At 36.2% G+C, this 17,895-nt stretch overlaps 1 protein-coding gene across 1 annotated transcript in view; it reads right to left on the bottom strand.

The window, feature by feature from the left end:
- Positions 1-17,895, bottom strand: part of LOC141287684 (serine-rich coiled-coil domain-containing protein 1-like) — an 87,897-nt gene that overhangs the window by 47,800 nt on the left and 22,202 nt on the right. The window contains exons 5-6 of the mRNA XM_073819827.1: positions 14,002-14,008; positions 9,128-9,148 (exon numbers count right to left, since the gene is read on the bottom strand). Coding sequence (XP_073675928.1) covers positions 9,128-9,148; positions 14,002-14,008 — 28 coding nt within the window. The remainder of the gene's footprint in view (positions 1-9,127; positions 9,149-14,001; positions 14,009-17,895) is intronic.

Raw genomic sequence — 17,895 nt, forward strand, 5'->3', positions numbered from 1 at the left:
ATATAAACTCAGACAATTAGACCATTAAGAGGTTACAAAACATTACTTTTTGCAATCTACTGAGATCCAGACTGAATGACACAGCATCAATATCAGGGGAATTATATGAGGAGGAAAAGCGTCTATTCCAAGGATGAAAAAAATAAAAAAAATAAATAAATAAATCAAAGACTTACCGCCCAAAGGTAAGGCAATATCTTTTTCGAGACAAAATCTTTTTCGCTCTTCATTTTTGAAAGAACAAAAGCCCACCGTATATCAATAGCGTATATCAAAGATATCTTCAAAGGAGGCACAGGGTATTTGGACCGATAGAAATCTCTTATTGAGAGTTCCACACAAAACACGAGGAGAGACCTCTTCCTAATTACAACTGTGATTCTGCTCAACAGAAAGATCACACTGCAGCTCCAGACTTGTCTTTATACATTTCAGATTAAATTTAATTCAAGCTGCTTCAGATATAATTAAGTATTTATGCTTTAAAAACTACACCGATAACAGGAGATCAAAAGGAACCTCTGAGTTTTTGATTAGAATTAAGCATCGATTCCTGGGAACCCCTCCAACGAGAGAGTCCGTAAACACAGTCAGTCTTCCAAACAAACGTCTGACACTTTTGTTGTCGTTTTTCATTACCACGCTGTTTATTTCAGAGCCTTTGTGGTGAGTGTCCTTGGAGCTGCAAGAAGAAAGTGAAATTTCACTTTGCTACTCCATGGCAGGTTACAAGCTTTCCATCTCACACCTGTCAATTAATATCACCTTCTGAAACATCCTCACTGAAAAATGGGAATATGTTTTCTTGTTTCTCAATCCACAGCATTGAGTGGTAAAAACATACTATCCTTCCTGAAGGATATATCAATTGTTTCTGCTTTGCAAATTTACAAAAATGGCTTGGGTTGGTAAATGCCTCCGAAAGCATAGACAGAATCCTGACTTATTCATGATCCTTACGCTGAGACATGGCATAGGAGGCGGCGTTCTTATTCAACATACTCATTAAAATATTAGAGCCTGTATAACTCAGTGTCTGTACAGAAAGCCAGCAGCAAAAGCACGGTTCACTCTTTGTTTTTGCTTGTGAGAACCGACTACGGCACCTAACAGATTCCTCTAATATTGTATTTTACCCTGACACGGAGTCAACTGACGTATTTGTCAAAGCGCAGCATGGAAAATCGATCATTGCACACATGAATTATAAAAGCAGAAGTATGGAAACACAATGTTTATTACTTAAAAAGGAAATCAGAGTGAGCACTGCAGAAGTGATTGTACAGTCGTGGCCAAAAGTTTTGAGAATGACACAAATATAAGTTTTCACAAAGTTTGCTGCTAAACTGCTTTTAGATCTTTGTTTCAGTTGTTTCTGTGATGTACTGAAATATAATTACAAGCACTTCATACGTTTCAAAGGCTTTTATCGACAATTACATGACATTTATGCAAAGAGTCAGTATTTGCAGTGTTGGCCCTTCTTTTTCAGGATCTCTGCAATTCGACTGGGCATGCTCTCAATCAACTTCTGGGCCAAATCCTGACTGATAGCAACCCATTCTTTCATAATCACTTCTTGGAGTTTGTCAGAATTAGTGGGTTTTTGTTTGTCCACCCGCCTCTTGAGGATTGACCACAAGTTCTCAATGGGATTAAGATCTGGGGAGTTTCCAGGCCATGGACCCAAAATTTCAACGTTTTGGTCCACGAGCCACTTAGTTATCACTTTTGCCTTATGGCACGGTGCTCCATCGTGCTGGAAAATGCATTGTTCTTCACCAAACTGTTGTTGGATTGTTGGAAGAAGTTGCTGTTGGAGGGTGTTTTGGTACCATTCTTTATTCATGGCTGTGTTTTTGGGCAAAATTGTGAGTGAGCCCACTCCTTTGGATGAGAGGCAACCCCACACATGAATGGTCTCAGGATGCTTTACTGTTGGCATGACACAGGACTGATGGTAGTGCTCACCTTTTCTTCTCCGGACAAGCCTTTTTTCAGATGCCCCAAACAATCGGAAAGAGGCTTCATCAGAGAATATGACTTTGCCCCAAGTCCTCAGCAGTCCATTCGCCATACTTTTTGCAGAAGATCAATCTGTCCCTGATGTTGTTGTTTTTTTTTTTTTGGAGAGAAGTGGCTTCTTTGCTGCCTTTCTTGACACCAGGCCATCTTCCAAAAGTCTTGGCCTCACTGTGCGTGCAGATGCGCTCACACCTGCCTGCTGCCATTCCTGAGCAAGCTCTGCACTGGTGGCACTCCAATCCCACAGCTGAATCCTCTTTAGGAGACGATTCTGGCGCTTGCTGGACTTTCTTGGATGCCCTGAAGCCTTCTTAACAAGAATTGAACCTCTTTCCTCTAAGATTGCACCTAAATCAACAATTTATAGGATCATCAATAACTTCAAGGAAAGAGGTTCAATTCTTGTTAAGAAGGCTTAGCGCCAGGATCGTCTCCTAAAGAGGATTCAGCTGCGGGATCGGAGTGCCACCAGTGCAGAGCTTGCTCAGAAATGGCAGCAGGCAGGTGTGAGCGCATCTGCACGCACAGTGAGGCCAAGACTTTTGGAAGATGGCCTGGTGTCAAGAAGGGCAGCAAAGAAGCCACTTCTCTCCAAAAAAAAAAAAAAAAAAACATCAAGGACAGATTGATCTTCTGCAAAAAGTATGGCGAATGGACTGCTGAGGACTGGGGCAAAGTCATATTCTCTGATGAAGCCTCTTTCCGATTGTTTGGGGCATCTGGAAAAAGGCTTGTCCAGAGAAGAAAAGGTGAGCGCTATCTGTCTGGAAGGGGACATTATTTACTTGAAATAAGCTCTATGCATCAGATAATTATCTAGTAATTAGGGGCAAGTGATAACGACAAAATGATATCTCGATATTTTCTGGAATTTTGTCGATAACGATAATTGGACAATATTTTGTTGAACGTGCTATTGTGCTGGTACTTTGGCAGGTTTAGGACTGCCGTGGAGAGCTGACTCCCAAAGCGTATTCATTCAACTAATTGTTCAAATAGCTGATTGATTCAGTTGCGAAACACTGTTGTGTGCTGCTCAGAGACACAAAACAGTTTTGTCGTGGCTTTGTTTGAAACTACTTTTGTTGTTGAAACGCAGAAAAAACAAAAACTGTTGTATGTCACTTAATATTAACTTATTGATTTAATGAATGGCTCAATAAACAAGATCACATTTGCAATCGTGCTGATATTTGGGAAAAAACTCTTCGTGTGATATTAACTATATCAGATGACATGAATATAAAAGACTTAAATTTCATACAGGGGAATTTTTGCCCCATTATCTTGATTTTGGGGGGAATTATACATGTATTTTAACAGACTAAATCATGCAGTGAAGGCGTAAACTCTAAATGTGCTTGCGCAGTAGTCTAACCTACATCATGTAGTGTGTGCGTGCTCCTTCTGGGTGTGTTTTTGTTTGTTTTGATGTTGTCAATTCAATCAATTGACGTCGAATTGCAGCTAATTCTAAAGTAAGCCATTTCAAGCAAATAAAAGCAAGGAAAAGAGGGAAAACTCTAACAAACATGTTGAGCACAGTGGCACTGAGAACATTCACACATAAAGCTCTTTTATTTTCCAAATGTAATAGGATCGTTCTGATCGCAAGTAATCATGTGGTTTTATTGAACAAAACTGTTAAAATACATAATGCATGAATTTTTGAAATAGAATACTCAAATTAGATCGTAATAGCCCTGTGACAACATTTAGGGTGTGTTCACATTTGTAGTTTGGTCCTGGTCTGCTTAGCGTTCACACTCGCATTTTTGACAGCGAACCTAAAAATACCGAACCAAAAGGCATAGTAATATCTTCACCTGATTGGTCGGGTTGAATGATGTATATTTCGTGACGGAACTAACCGAACACTCCAAACAAAAGAAAAAAGATGTGTTCAAAAGGCATAGTAATATCTTCACAACCTGATTGGTCGGGTTGAATGATGTATATTTTGTGACGGAACTAAATGAACACTCCAAACAAAAGAAAAAAGGTGTGTTCGACTTAAAGCGTCAAAGTCGAATACACACAATGCTATCTGCTAGACTAAGTGTGCTCACTGTTGCTTGCATATGATTTTATTTTCACCACCAGCGAACTCACGAAGAGCTTATAAAAAGGCACTTTACTTCCTTGTTGCTCCACGTTTGCCCTACTCGTTTTGTTTTGGATACACAGACCCATCTTTTTTAGCGGTCTTGGTGCACTTGTTTAGTGTGCACCAGGGTTCTGATGGCAGCGTTCACAATTACTATAATGAACCGCAGTAATGGAGCAATCACATCAGCATTTTGTTGTATTCTAAGCAAACATGACAAGTGTGAACACACCCTTAGTCAACGAACATGTTAAAAAAATTGTCTCGTTTTTGACTGACATTTAGTCTTTACTTCCAATCCTATTGCCACCAAACCAAGTGTTTCGCTATCAATGAAATTGATATACAAAAAGTATAGTATAGTATAGATTATGATTTCTTCCATTCATTTATTTATGAGTGGAGCATCATGTTAATTTATAATAATAGAGACTATGTAGCCTTTAAAATGCTGCCTACGTAGGCAGCTCACTAAGTTTTGGAACAAAGCCTGTATATTATTTACGATATCACACGATCCACTTACATTTAGTTGAGGCAATGCTATTATTAATCAGGTCTTGGGATACACTTTGCTCCGAGACGTACCTAAAAGCTGCTGACCCCAGGGTCTTTTCATTATGCCTTAGTTGCAGCTTTGTCTCAACATTTACACTAACAGTAACACCTACATATTTCACTTGAATCATTAAGTCACCTGCATCACCCCGCTACATAATATCCATTATCACCTCACTTCTGGCCATGATCTGATTATGCCACGGTAAACACTGTCACCCAGTCTGATATTTTATGCATGACCTCTGCTTAGCAGGAGCTCTTGTTTAAAAGCTGCATGTTATTTAAAGTCGTTGAGAGGCAGAGTACAAGAGTTTTGTACTGGCATCTGTCAGATGTAAAAAGACTCCCTCATGTGAGTCAGTGTTCTATATTACACCTATTAGCACCGCTTTCTCATCAGCCCATTAGCATCTTCATTAGCATTAGGCAAGACTGGCCCTTTGTTCTTTTAATCACATTTTTAACTTTGCACTAGAGGAGCAAAGTCCCGCCCATGTTCATTGTTGCAAAGAAACGTGTTTGGAAACCAGTGATCTGAATGCTTGGCTTCCAGGTGCAGTGTTCAGATCAAAGAAATGCTCCTTGTCCTTGCTTAGTATGGTTATGATTGTAATGGGAGAGATCCAAAAACTTGTGCCCTTTTTCTGCTGGCAAACAAGACACAGAGATGGTCTGCTGTAAGCTCTGAGAGAGTCTACAAGATACATTCATCTTTGATTGTGAGCATGAGTGAGAGAGAAAGAGAGAGAAAAAAAACGTGAAAAGTGGTATTAAATGAATTTAGATGATCTTCCCTAGCAGGAAAGACAAATTTTCACACTAGGTGTGGGCAGTATGACCAAAATCTTTTAACACAGTATGAGTAATTTTATCATGGTAACAGTATCATTCACAATATAGTTATTTTTACTAGAAATACCCCCAAATGCTTAAATACTACCATTAATTTGTGCGTAAGATTTTTTAAATGTTTTGAAAGTTGTCTTTTATGCACAACAAGGTTATATTTCTTATATTTAAGTAGAAATTAAAAACAATCTTGTGAAATAAGAAGTAAAAGTTTTCTGTTTAATTTAGTTGAATTTATGAAAACATTATTATAATTATTAGCAATGTTAAAAACAGTTGTGCTGCTATTATAGGTTATATAACTTATTAGTGGAAATATTTCTGTGAAAACTACACTGTTTTCTGGGCTCAGTGCATTTGGAAAAGAACAGCATTTATTTGATATAATTTTAGTTTAAATTTGTTTGTTTTTTGGTACATTTTTGTATGGAAGCCCATTTCTGCCACTGAAAAAAAGAAAAGAAAATTGCAAGCGATAAAGTCAGAATTGCGAGATATAAACTTACAATTCTGACTTTTTTGTGAGATATAAATTCACAACTGGGAGTTATAAAGTCAGAATTGTGAGATATAAACATACAATTCTGATCTTTTTTCTCAGAATTGTGGGTATAAATTCCCAATTGCGAGTTATAAAGTCAGAATTGCAAAATATAAACGTACAATTCTGATTTTTTTTTTTCACAGAATTGTGGGTATAAATTTGCAATATTGAGTTTAAAAAGTCAGAATTGCAAAATATAAACTTACAATCTAACTTTTTTCTTAGAATATTGGGTATAAATTTGCAATTTCGAGTTATGATGTAAAAATTGCGAGATATAAACTTACAATTCTGACTTTTTTTCTCAGAATTGTATGTATAAATTTGCAATTTGGAGTTATAAAGTCAGAATTGTGAAATAAAAACGTACAATTCAGATTTTTTTCTAAGAATTGTGAGATATAAAATCGCAATTGCGAGTTATAAAGACAGAATTGTGAGATAAAAACATACAATTCTGACTTTTTCTCTTTTCTTTTTTCAATTGCGAGAAAAAAAAGCCAGAATTGTGAGATAAAAAGTTGCAATTACCTTTTTATATTTTTTATTCAGTGGTGGAAACAGGCTTTTGATCAATTTAGGCATCCTTGCTGAATAAAAAAAAAAAAAAAAAAAAAAAAAAAAAACTCACTGATCCAATATGCTTTTTTTTAGCTTTTTCATAAAAAATAACAAGTAAAAACATTAAATTGTGCTCTCTATACTGGTATCAGTCTTTAAAAAAACCACATTGTTTGACTACTAACGTTACATATTCACAGAGCGCTCATTTCTTTATGCCATTGGCCATTTTGTTTATTCAAGCAAGACGTTCTGACAAACACAACAGACTGCAACAAATTGGTCAAGTCCTATAAATGCAAGGATTTCTGGCAGCAAAACTAAAAGTCAACTGTTTTCACACTGCCATCAACCATCTCCCTCAAACTCATTTTTGAGCTTTGACTCATTTTTATTACGCCGACTAGCTTCAGGCCAGGATCAGCGACCTCGGCGATGACATCATCTCTGTTTGTTTGTTTATTCTGAACTTTTCAACCCTAAACATCTGAAAAGCTTAAATGTGTTGATTCTGCTCATTACGTGTTGTCCCTTGTGGCTTAATTGTGGTTTGTTTATTTCTAGCAGGGAATTAAGCGGTGATGTCAGAGCAGACGCGGTAGTGGTTGCAGGCGGTTTGTTGACATTAAAGCAATGTTTCTGGTTGATCAAATATTTATGCCTTTAGAAGAGTCATTTGTTCAAAGTCTTACTTGAATGAGCTTCATTTAAAATTGACAAATTCAATGAACAATTAACGTTAAATCTTTGTTTCTCCCCTCAAAAATATGAATAGCTCAAGCTTTAAAGGATTAGTTCACTTCCAGAATAAAAATTCCTGATAATTTACTCACCCCATGCCATCCAAGGTGTTCATGTCTTTCTTTCTTCAGTTGAAAAGAAATAAAGGTGTAATAGGAAAACATTACAGGATCTTTCTTCATATAGTGGACTGCAATGGGACCCAACAGGTTGAAGGTCCAAACTGCAGTTTCAGCGCAGCTGCAAAGAACTCTACTAGAGGTCTTCCTTGGTCCTAAAATCCGTACCCAAATCACTTCTACCCGAACACAAACGTGAGACTTTTCAGAGCCGCGGTCCAACCTAAGCGCTAGGCCCGAGTCAAACGAGTGCGGAAACGGTATTGGTGACGAGAAGCTTCAGTAGAACAACAGTGAACTGCAGTCAGATGAGATGTTGTCAGGCCACATGTTGGTAAAAACGAATCTTTCTTTCCTGTCAGCCATTATACTGGTGCTTGTAGCGCCTGCTCATCACATGCACGAACAAATGTCGGCCGCGCTGTATTAGGCTATATTAAAGGAGTAGTTCACTTTCAGAACAAATATTTACAGATAATGTACTCACCTTGTCATCAAAGATGTTAATGTCTTTCTTTCTTCAGTCGTAAAGAAATAATGTTTTTTTTAAGGAAAACATTTCAGGATTTCTCTCCATATAATGGACTTCTATGGTGCTCCCGAGTTTGAATGCAAAATTCAGTTTAAATGCAGCTTCAAAGGGCTCTAAATGATCCCTGCCGATAAAGAAGGGTCTTATGTAGCAAAGTGATCGGTCATTTTCTAAAAACATTTACAATTTATATATTTTTTAATCTGTGAGTACACACAGAGCTAGACAAGATGAGCATCTGAGGTTAAAAAGTATTTAAATTGTATTTTTTTTTTTTTTTGAAAATAACCAATCGTTTTGCTAGATAAGACCCTTCTTTCCTCGGCTGTGATCGTTTAGAGCCATTTGAAGCTGCATTTTGGAAGTTCAAACTCGGGGGCACCATAGAAGTCCATTATATGGAGAGAAATCCTGAAATGTTTCTCAAAAAACACAATTTCCTTAAGACTGAAGAAAGACAGACATGAACATCTTAGATGACAAGAGGGTGAGTACATTATCTGTCAATTTTTGTTCTGAAAGTGAACTACTCCTTTAAGGCACTGTATCATATTCAAACCCATATGAAACTATGATTATGCAATGTTGTATTTATTTTGTCAGTTAAGTCATTAAGTTACAAAAAGGCAATTAAAGCTGCCTTAAAACTGTGCATGTAAGTATTTATTATTTAGGAGTCACATTAAAAGCAATGTCAGATTCAGATTCCGCGTCAAGTTCAGCAGCAGCAGCTTTTAAAGTAATAGAAGCCAAAATGTCCTAATAAGCAGCTGCTGTGATGTCTGTTAATCAAAGGACAAAATTACAAAGAGGAGATCAATAGCTTTTGTAGTTTTAAGCTTTATCTCTATTTCATTTAGAATTTAGCTTTTGATAACGTCATTAAATTAGGCTATATTTTCTTTCTGAAAAGTACGGGTAGCTATATGACATTATAATGGGTTTATGTGAAGATTGTTTTAAGGTTAACTTATATTAGAAGTTATTTTTAAAAGTCTAATAAATGTTAAATTGATAGCTCTCAATTATACTGTAATGTTGAATGGCTATAGTCAATGGTTAAATATTGGGAAAAAATTCATAAAGACATCAGTTGGTATCAATGAATACTTGCCTTTAGTCATAAAGATGGCATTAAACAATGCTGTCGTTTCTAAATTAATTTGAAGATTGAATGTGAAATTATTTGCAAGATAAAAAGTATAATTAAAAACTTTAATGTTAGGTGGGATTAATCGCAATTAATTTCAGAAAAAAAATGAGCGATTAATTATTATTATTACTTTTTTTTTTTATCGACTGACAGCACAGATTTATTTACTTATTTATTATTAGCCTACATTATATTTGTGCCTGCCTGATGGATACATGTTATTTCTGAGTTCGGCTTTCAATTGTGACCAGTGGATTTGAATAATAAATGTGATAGTTCGATAAAAATGTAATTAACAGCCTAATAAGTCATGGATTTGTTAGCGTTGTCTGCAAAATTATTTACCTCATCTCCGGTGAAGAGACACAAAAAAGAAAAGCCCTACATTTTCCTTTTCTATATGCGTTTCTTAAAAATTAACTCAATACGAACGCAAAAGGAGGCTAAAGATCCGAGATAGTTCAAAAGAAAAAGCATTTATTTTAATTACCTAAGACCACTAATAACGAACCCAAACCGTGTCCAATGCACTCGTAGAAGTTTTGGACCCGAACCCGCTTGGATCAGACCTCAGGTTTTTTTTTTTGGTTTTGTAAAGGCTGTTTGATTTCTTTGATGAGCATTTGTAATTAAAAAGTATAGAAATGTTTTTTTTTTTTAGAAAATGACCGATCTTTTCACTAGATAAGACCCTTATTTCTCGGCTGGGATTGTACAGAGCCATTTGAAGCTGCATCAAAACTGCAGTTTAGACCTTCAACCTGCTGATCCCCATTGAAAATCCAGGAAAGTCTTCCTCAAAAACCTTTCGTTTCGAAGAAAGAAATGAACATCTTGCATCACATAAGGGTAAAGTAAATTATCAGGAAATTTTAATTCTGGAGTGAACTAATCCTTTTCTATTAGAAGGTAGCAATTCTTACTGTAGAGGAAAATGAATGTAGAGTCAACATGTCATAAAAGCCTCAAAAAAATCCATTTATGACTAAGAACCATTAGTGTTTTAACATTTCATGGCTTGTGGATGCACATCAGGCGAAGAGGCGGTCGGCCTCACAAAGACTGTGTGTCCAATCAGTGATGTCACAAGCTTCCTTGCTACGTGTGACAACAATGGATTCTGCCGCTGTGACTCAGCCAGACCCCCAGGAGACTTTCCCCAAGCCAGATCTCTCCTTGTCTCACACACACCACTGACTGTGGAGAAATCAACATGACGCCAGAACCGCAAGTGGGATCAAAGGTTAGGAATAATCACACCCCCAACTCAACACTTCAGGGAAAAAATAAATAAATAAAAATCCCCACATCTGACTGGATCTCAGCAATTAGTTATGCTCACACAAAAAGTCTAGTGCTCCTTTTGTCACACCCGAGTTTCCTTGAAAGTCCCCTCTCGCTCTCTTTCTTTGAATCACCTTGACAGACTTAGGTAAGGAGACTGGGGAAAGTAGCACAAGGCCAGACATGCTGCCTTCTGTTGTGGAGGACCACAGCTTGCGGAGAGCTGAGGATTCTGCCCCCTGCTGAAGCAAACCTGCTCCTGAAGGACAAGAGGAAGAGAGGAAGAGAGAAAGAGAGCGAGAACCCAGCTGGTCGTAAGCTTTGCGTCTCAGCATTTCAGTGCTTTCTCTCTGTCTCTGGGCTAAAGGTGCACTCAGGAAGTTGTTGTTTACATTTTGCAGTCTCTTCATCTTTGTGTACTTTTATGTTTGCGCTTTATAAAACATTGAGCTCTGGAATCCTCTACATAATTTAAACATGATTTATATTAACATGAACGACAACATACTGTAATACTTGACCAATTATTAATAATTCTAATTTAATTATAATTATATTTAACCATATAAATAAATGACTCATAATAGGGGTGGGCGATATACCGGTAGACATGATTAACCGGTAGAATTTTGATTTTCAATTATGATCTCCATTACAGCTACATGCTCACGTGACTTTACTGTGCTACGTGGTCACAAAATGTATTGTTTGCATCTTTTTAAGCATTGCGGTTTAAAAACATGATGTTGAAATGCAAACAGCAGCTAAAGAGACCACATTTCGCTGTCAGAGAGGCGTGTGCACGGGAGTTACTTTATAGGCCTTCAATGGTTAAATACACACACTTGTGTGTGTCAAATTGCACGTCTTTGCAAGTATCCTCATAAACACAGTAAGTTAGGACTTAGGTGAAAGCAAACAGCTGAAAAAACAAGTGTGTAACAGTATATTGGATCCTGGTAGCTCTTAAAATGACAGCAGTCTAATATTCCTGCTGTCTGTTGTTCATATTTAAACAACAAAAGAGAAAATCCTCACTGCTGCTAACTAAGTAACTTTTGTAACTTTAATAAGATGAAATATATATTTAATTTGCACAGTGAATAATATCCAGTGTTTTTATACATTTAATTACTTTATACAATGCATGTAGCATTTCTTATTTATTCTACTGTAGTTTTTTGTCTTATTGTTTGTAATTAATTTCTAATTCTTATTTAATCATTGACGGTTTACTCGTCTTCAGTAAGCTTTAGTTTGTTTTTTAGGGGTTTTTTTGTGATCTTTCTTAAAAATAAGGTTCTTTATTGACATCGATGTTCCATGAAGAACCTTAAACATCCATGGAAACTTTCAAATGCAGAAAAGGTTCTTTATAGTCAAAAAAGGTTCTTTAGATTTTTTAAACATTCTTCAAAATGGTTCTTTTAAGAACTGTTCACTGAAAGTTTCTTTGGGGAACCAAAAATGGTTCTTCTATGGCATCACTGCAAAAACACCCTTTTGGAACCTTTATTTTTAAGAGTGTGGTGACAAGAAATATGAAATTTCTATGGTATCCAAAATTGATATCATAAAGATAAAAAAAAATAACTATGTCGCAATATGTTGTTACCGTGAAATAAAATTATTCATATTGTGATATAAATATTTTAGTCACCCACCCCTAATTTCTAATAACAAATCATAATAAGAATTGTATTGGTAGCAGTAGAAGTACATTAATATAGAGCTGTTCAGTTTAGTCCTAAACATGGTAGACAATTAGAATGTTCTCTATTTTCTATAAGATTTTTTAACTTATGAGTAAAATATCTATCATTTACATGACTTGGAGATGTTCACATTTAGTTCTACAACATGAATTTCACATTACAAATGGTTGTTTATATAATCCTTATGTTAGTAGGTAGGAGATTTATTTTACTTATTCAAAAACTATTCTAACCCATTATGAATTCTGTTGAGAACATAGGACGAATTCACTTTGTGGTTTGACCTACAGATCAACATCATGGCAGTGCAGCTCTATAGCCAACATGTCTGCTCATGAAAGTCACCAGGAATGGTCTCCTTGTAGGTTACAACAGATTTTCTAGGTGACCATGGACCACAAAACCAGCCATATTTGTATATTTGTAGCAATATACAAAAATACATTGCATAGGTCAAAATTATCGATTTTTCTTTTATGCCAAAAATCATTAAGATATTAAGTAAAAATCATGTTCCATGAAGACATTTTGTAAATTTCGTACTGCAAATATATCAAAACTTAATTTCTGATTTGTAATATGCATTGCTTAGAACTTAATTTGGACAACTTTAGAGGTGATTTTCTCAATATTTAGATTTTTTTGCACCCTCAGATACCAGATTTTCAAATAGTTGTATCTCAGCCAAACGTTGTCCTATCTTAACAAACTATGCATCAATGGAAAGCTTACCCACGACCCTTATGACTGGTTTTGCGGTCCAGGGTCACGTATGTTTAAAAATGTCTTGATGTGAAACTTTTAATAAGGAAAATATGATTGACCTCTAAAGAAAAGACGAAGAAAATATGATTTAGACAAAGCGTACAAGAAAACTAAATGGGTCTTATGAGCAATTAGATTTTCTTTCCTTCTAGACGACCTTGCTGATAGTATAACTAAATCAGATCAAACTGCAATAGAGAGTTGATCATTTTGTTCCTCACAAAATGGAAAAAAAAGGATATGGTTGAGGATTTCAGTTTCCTTTCATTTAAACTGTGCCTCTCTGTGTGTGAAAGCTGTATAAGAGAAAACCAATCATAAACCTTTACACTGTCTTTTGCAGCACTGCTAAGATGGACTAAGCTCTTTTTTCGGCTCTTCCTATAGCTTCATCTTGCTGTCTCCCTTCACAGAGCAAAACACTTCCTTCTGCCTCTCTTCAGAGCTGTAAAATGGGCTAGCGCTGCGTCGCTGAGCGAGAAAAACATAACACGAGCTGCCGTGCATCAGTCTCGTTGACGGCTGATGCGTTTTCCACACCAACAGCCCAGATTTCGCCTTGGGATAATATATCTTGTCACTTAGTCAGGGTGTAGGATTATAGCCCATCAAACAGTGCATCCTCAACTCTAGCTGAGCTGACTCACAGCAGAAAACAGGCCTCCCAGCCACTGTCCATTAAAGACATCTATACTAGCTGACACCTCCCCACCATAATGACACTATCCCGCAATCCCATGCATCTTTGAAGCAGTTTCGCTCTAGTCTTTCAAATGATGAATTTGACAAACATGAGAAAAAGCCAACTACTTTACTTCTTTTGAGTTTCATTATTTTCAATGCTGGATGATTTATTAGATGCTACAAGCAACATAAAAATAGATAGTTCACCCAAAAATGCAAGTTTGTGATTATTTACTCACCCTCATGTTGCTCCAAAGCAGTATGCTGCCTTTATAGAAAACATTCTTTGTCCATACAAAAATAGTTTAGGGTGATTATGGCAGGCAGAGAGCTCCAGTAAATAAAAGAAAAAATCCATGACTGGTGAGCTATATTCTGCAGAAGCCATATAGGAACAAATAGGAACATATTGAAGTTTAAGTCATTATTCAAACATTCAGATGCGCGTCATACCCAAATGCAATACATCCAAATATACCACTGTTCAAAAAAGTTTGGAGTTGGGAAGACTTCTGACTAACACATTACTTTTTTTTGTATAATGCATTCTAAAAGTAGTTTTAATTAGGGCTGTCAAAATTAACGCGTTAATAGCGCGTTAACGCAAATTCATTTTAACGGCACTAATTTTATTAACGCGCGATTAACGCAGCGCGCATTTTCTGTTTGACCCACTACGTAGCCCATAGTTAAAGAAATGGATGCACAGTGTTGCCAACCTAGCGAAAAGTGTCTAGCAACAATACATAAACACATAATTGGACAAACCTAATATAGTCTCTCCGGTTTTACTGAACGAGCGCGAGGTCTCCCAATGCGCGCGCACCTCCCTCTCTTTATATCTGCGTCTGCTCTGTTCAGCGAGCGGCAGAGGAGCAGCGCTTTCAGTTAAAACAGATGTTATGTTCATTCCAGTGCTTGAAGTGGGCCAGTACGCAGGCACTTCTGTATTTTATCCTTTTGCGTACTTGCACTTTTTCATGCGTACCGGCACTTCTGGCATATTTAATGAATGCAAGCGGAGTCAGTGTACGTTAGGATTGGTGCTGTGGAGTTGATGCGTAAAGCCACATACGAGTATGCACGCGAAAACGGCGTATTATATGCATATCAAACACATGCATATCATATGCACGCCAAAGTTAATTTCAGCTTATTAATAGCACGCCAAATAGAAACAGAAAGTCGTGCTAGTGCGCATTTTCATGAGACCAGGCTCTCCAATCAGTACATTATAACCAAAACAATACATTAAAAAGAAGAAGCAGGTTTTTGCGATCACATAACTTTAAATGGGTAAACTCCTAAAAAGTCAAAGGATCCTGAAGGAATTCAGACAGGAAGTTAAAAGCAACGATAATAATGCAGGGAGTGACTTATGTCCAGATGCCGGTAAATGATTCTTTTCAGTGATTGAATCATGATCATAATGCAGGATTTTTTTTTCAGTTATTATTTCATATTACTTTGGTTGTCTGATAACAAAAATACTTAATCAAAACAATGGAAACAGTTTTGTTGAGAACTTGGCTGCATCAGATTACAGTATGTGGGCACCGAGAGGCAAAGAAATGTAATAATAAATGTAGATTTTGCTTGTTCAGAAGAAGTGAGCTGCCCTGTCCGGCAAATAATATAAACAAGCTTGTGGAAGTAAATTGCTCAGTGCAAAGAAAGAGAAGTAATGGGAACCTGGTGTTTCTATGTTCTTTTTTTCATGTGTCTAATAGACATGAACAAGTTATTTGAAAAACATCTATGACATTTGAAACAAGTTAGTCTTCATGTCGAGTATGGTTTCACTGATAATAAACACATATTTGCTTAAAGCATCCATATTTGTCCATGCCAATGTTGATTAGAGTATTAAAAACTTTAAAAAGTATTAATTTAAGGTACATTTAGAACAGATAAAAATGTGCGATTAATCGCGAGTTAACTCATGACAACCATGCGATTAATCACGATTAAAAAAAATTAATCGATTGACAGCCCTAGTTTTAATGCATTAGTTATGCCTTGTAATGCACTATATAATGTATTGTATGATCTCAGTCATGAATAATTGTAACCTAAGCTAAGACTATTAATTTTAAATTTGATTATAATTATTTACGACAAGATATAATGTATTACAAAGCACATTATGAATAATAATAATAATGCATTATACCCTTTAAAAACCCTAATTCATTATAAATAAAGGCTTTAAGTAAAGTGTAACTGAAATCTTTTATGCTTCCTGAATTTATTCAATTGTAATAATATTTTACAGTATTACTATATATTTTTTAATTTAAAATAACTGGTCATTTTTAATATGCAATGTACCTATACATTTACATTATTTTAGTGTCACATGATCTTTCAGAAATGATTCTAATACTCTGACTTAGCGCTCAAGAATCATATCATCATCAACTGAACAATTGAAAACAATTTTGCTGCTTAATGTGTTTGTGAAAACCATGATACAAACTGCGATCCTTGATGAACAAAGTTTGAAAGAACAGCATTATTTTGAAATACTTTTAATTTTAGAAATGTACAGAAGATGCCAGCTTTGATTAATTTATGTTTTTAGACTATACACTTTTAAATTGCCATAGAATGCATTGATACAATATTTTAAATTGTTCTCTGATATCTACATAAAAGGTATATAACTTAGGTAAGGGCAAAAATTCTCCAGAAACGGTCCATTTACAACCCTAGGATTTGTCCCTAGAATGAAATGCTCTGTTATTACCTTATTTGGAAGGTTCATGAATAATAATGATGAGCTCTGCTCTGATTGGCTGTTTCACAGAGCGGCTCGCTCTCACACAGCAGGAAGGAACACATGGAGTTGAATGCACGATAACTTTTTAGTTTCACTTTTGAGATCGGCGATCACACGTGCTCTGTGTAACGTTATACTACAGCCGCAGTACTTACCGCATTTGACAAGTTTAAATGCTGTCAGCAGTGATCAGGATCTGCAAATCATTCGCCATCGTCCATGCAGTCATCTCTCCATACACTGTATGTGGTAAGTGAAATCTTATGTACTGCAATGTAACAGGCTACCGCTAGCAATAAGCTAACCGTGTCTTTTCAGTGGCTCGCCTTATTTTATTAGATCACCTTATTTGGTTTCCTTGCCTTTCTGAGTAAGTTACAGACACCAACCCATCCCTGCACTTAACATCTCCTGCACAACCTGGAACATAACATTTATTCCCGTGATCTGCCATTTTCGCTATTGTCCTCGCTTTGTTGTTTTTTTGTTTTTGTTTTTTTCACAATAGCCTAGCTGCAGAACTTCTGATGATTCGGCTATGCAAATGTTGGGGGCGTAACTATTAATGATCGCAACTCTTGGTATGTCATGTCCATGTACAGAACTGTTATTATTCAACTATGCCAGGGTAAATACAGTTTTCCATTCTATGGCACCTTTAAACTATACTGTATGTGGAATGAGATTTGAGAGACACAGTGGAGAAAACATTTTCCAGTAAATATACACCTAAATTTCAACCTCATAAAGCTATCATACAGCTTCAGAAGACTCAAAGTATCATGTACAAGTCAAATACAAATAGCCTACTTCTGTCATTGTTTTTTTGTTTGTTTGTTTAAAAACACAATGAACTTGTTTATTTAAAAAGATCCGAAACATACTGCTTTTGTTTTTCACAGAAAAGTATCAGAATGTGCGTCTAAAATAGCATAGGGCTAAGTAAATATACAGAATTTCATTTTGTTGATGAACTATGCCTTTGAAAGCTCTTTAAACACTGTTAATACACCAACCCATGCCATAAATAATTGCTAATGAAATTAGCGAATGCAACATGAATAGCAATAGCCTGGCTGACAATGAAAAAGCAAAAACCCTTTGTCAATAACAGGGTCAGATAATCATGGCGCAAACTGTAAGATCTTTAACTTGATGAGAACAAAATACAGAACTTCCTCAGATGCAGTAATAGCAAAACAAATAAAAAAAAAAACACAACTGGTTTGTGGGGCTACTCACTAAGAAATCTCATTCAAAACTGTGTCAAAGACATCAAGACAAGGTCATTCAATCACCACCTGCTGACAAGGCGAAAATACGCTTTCTAGAAGCAGCACGGCTTTTATGAGGCATTCGCTAGCTCAAATATACTATAAAATGTCATATAACAGTGTTGGTTTGGAAAAGTACTTCTCATAACCTTTCAGCAATATAAGGTAATATTTGGCACTATGGTGTTGCGTTTAAACA

Source organism: Garra rufa, chromosome 15, assembly GCF_049309525.1.
Source record: "Garra rufa chromosome 15, GarRuf1.0, whole genome shotgun sequence".
Taxonomy (NCBI): Eukaryota; Metazoa; Chordata; class Actinopteri; order Cypriniformes; family Cyprinidae; genus Garra; species Garra rufa.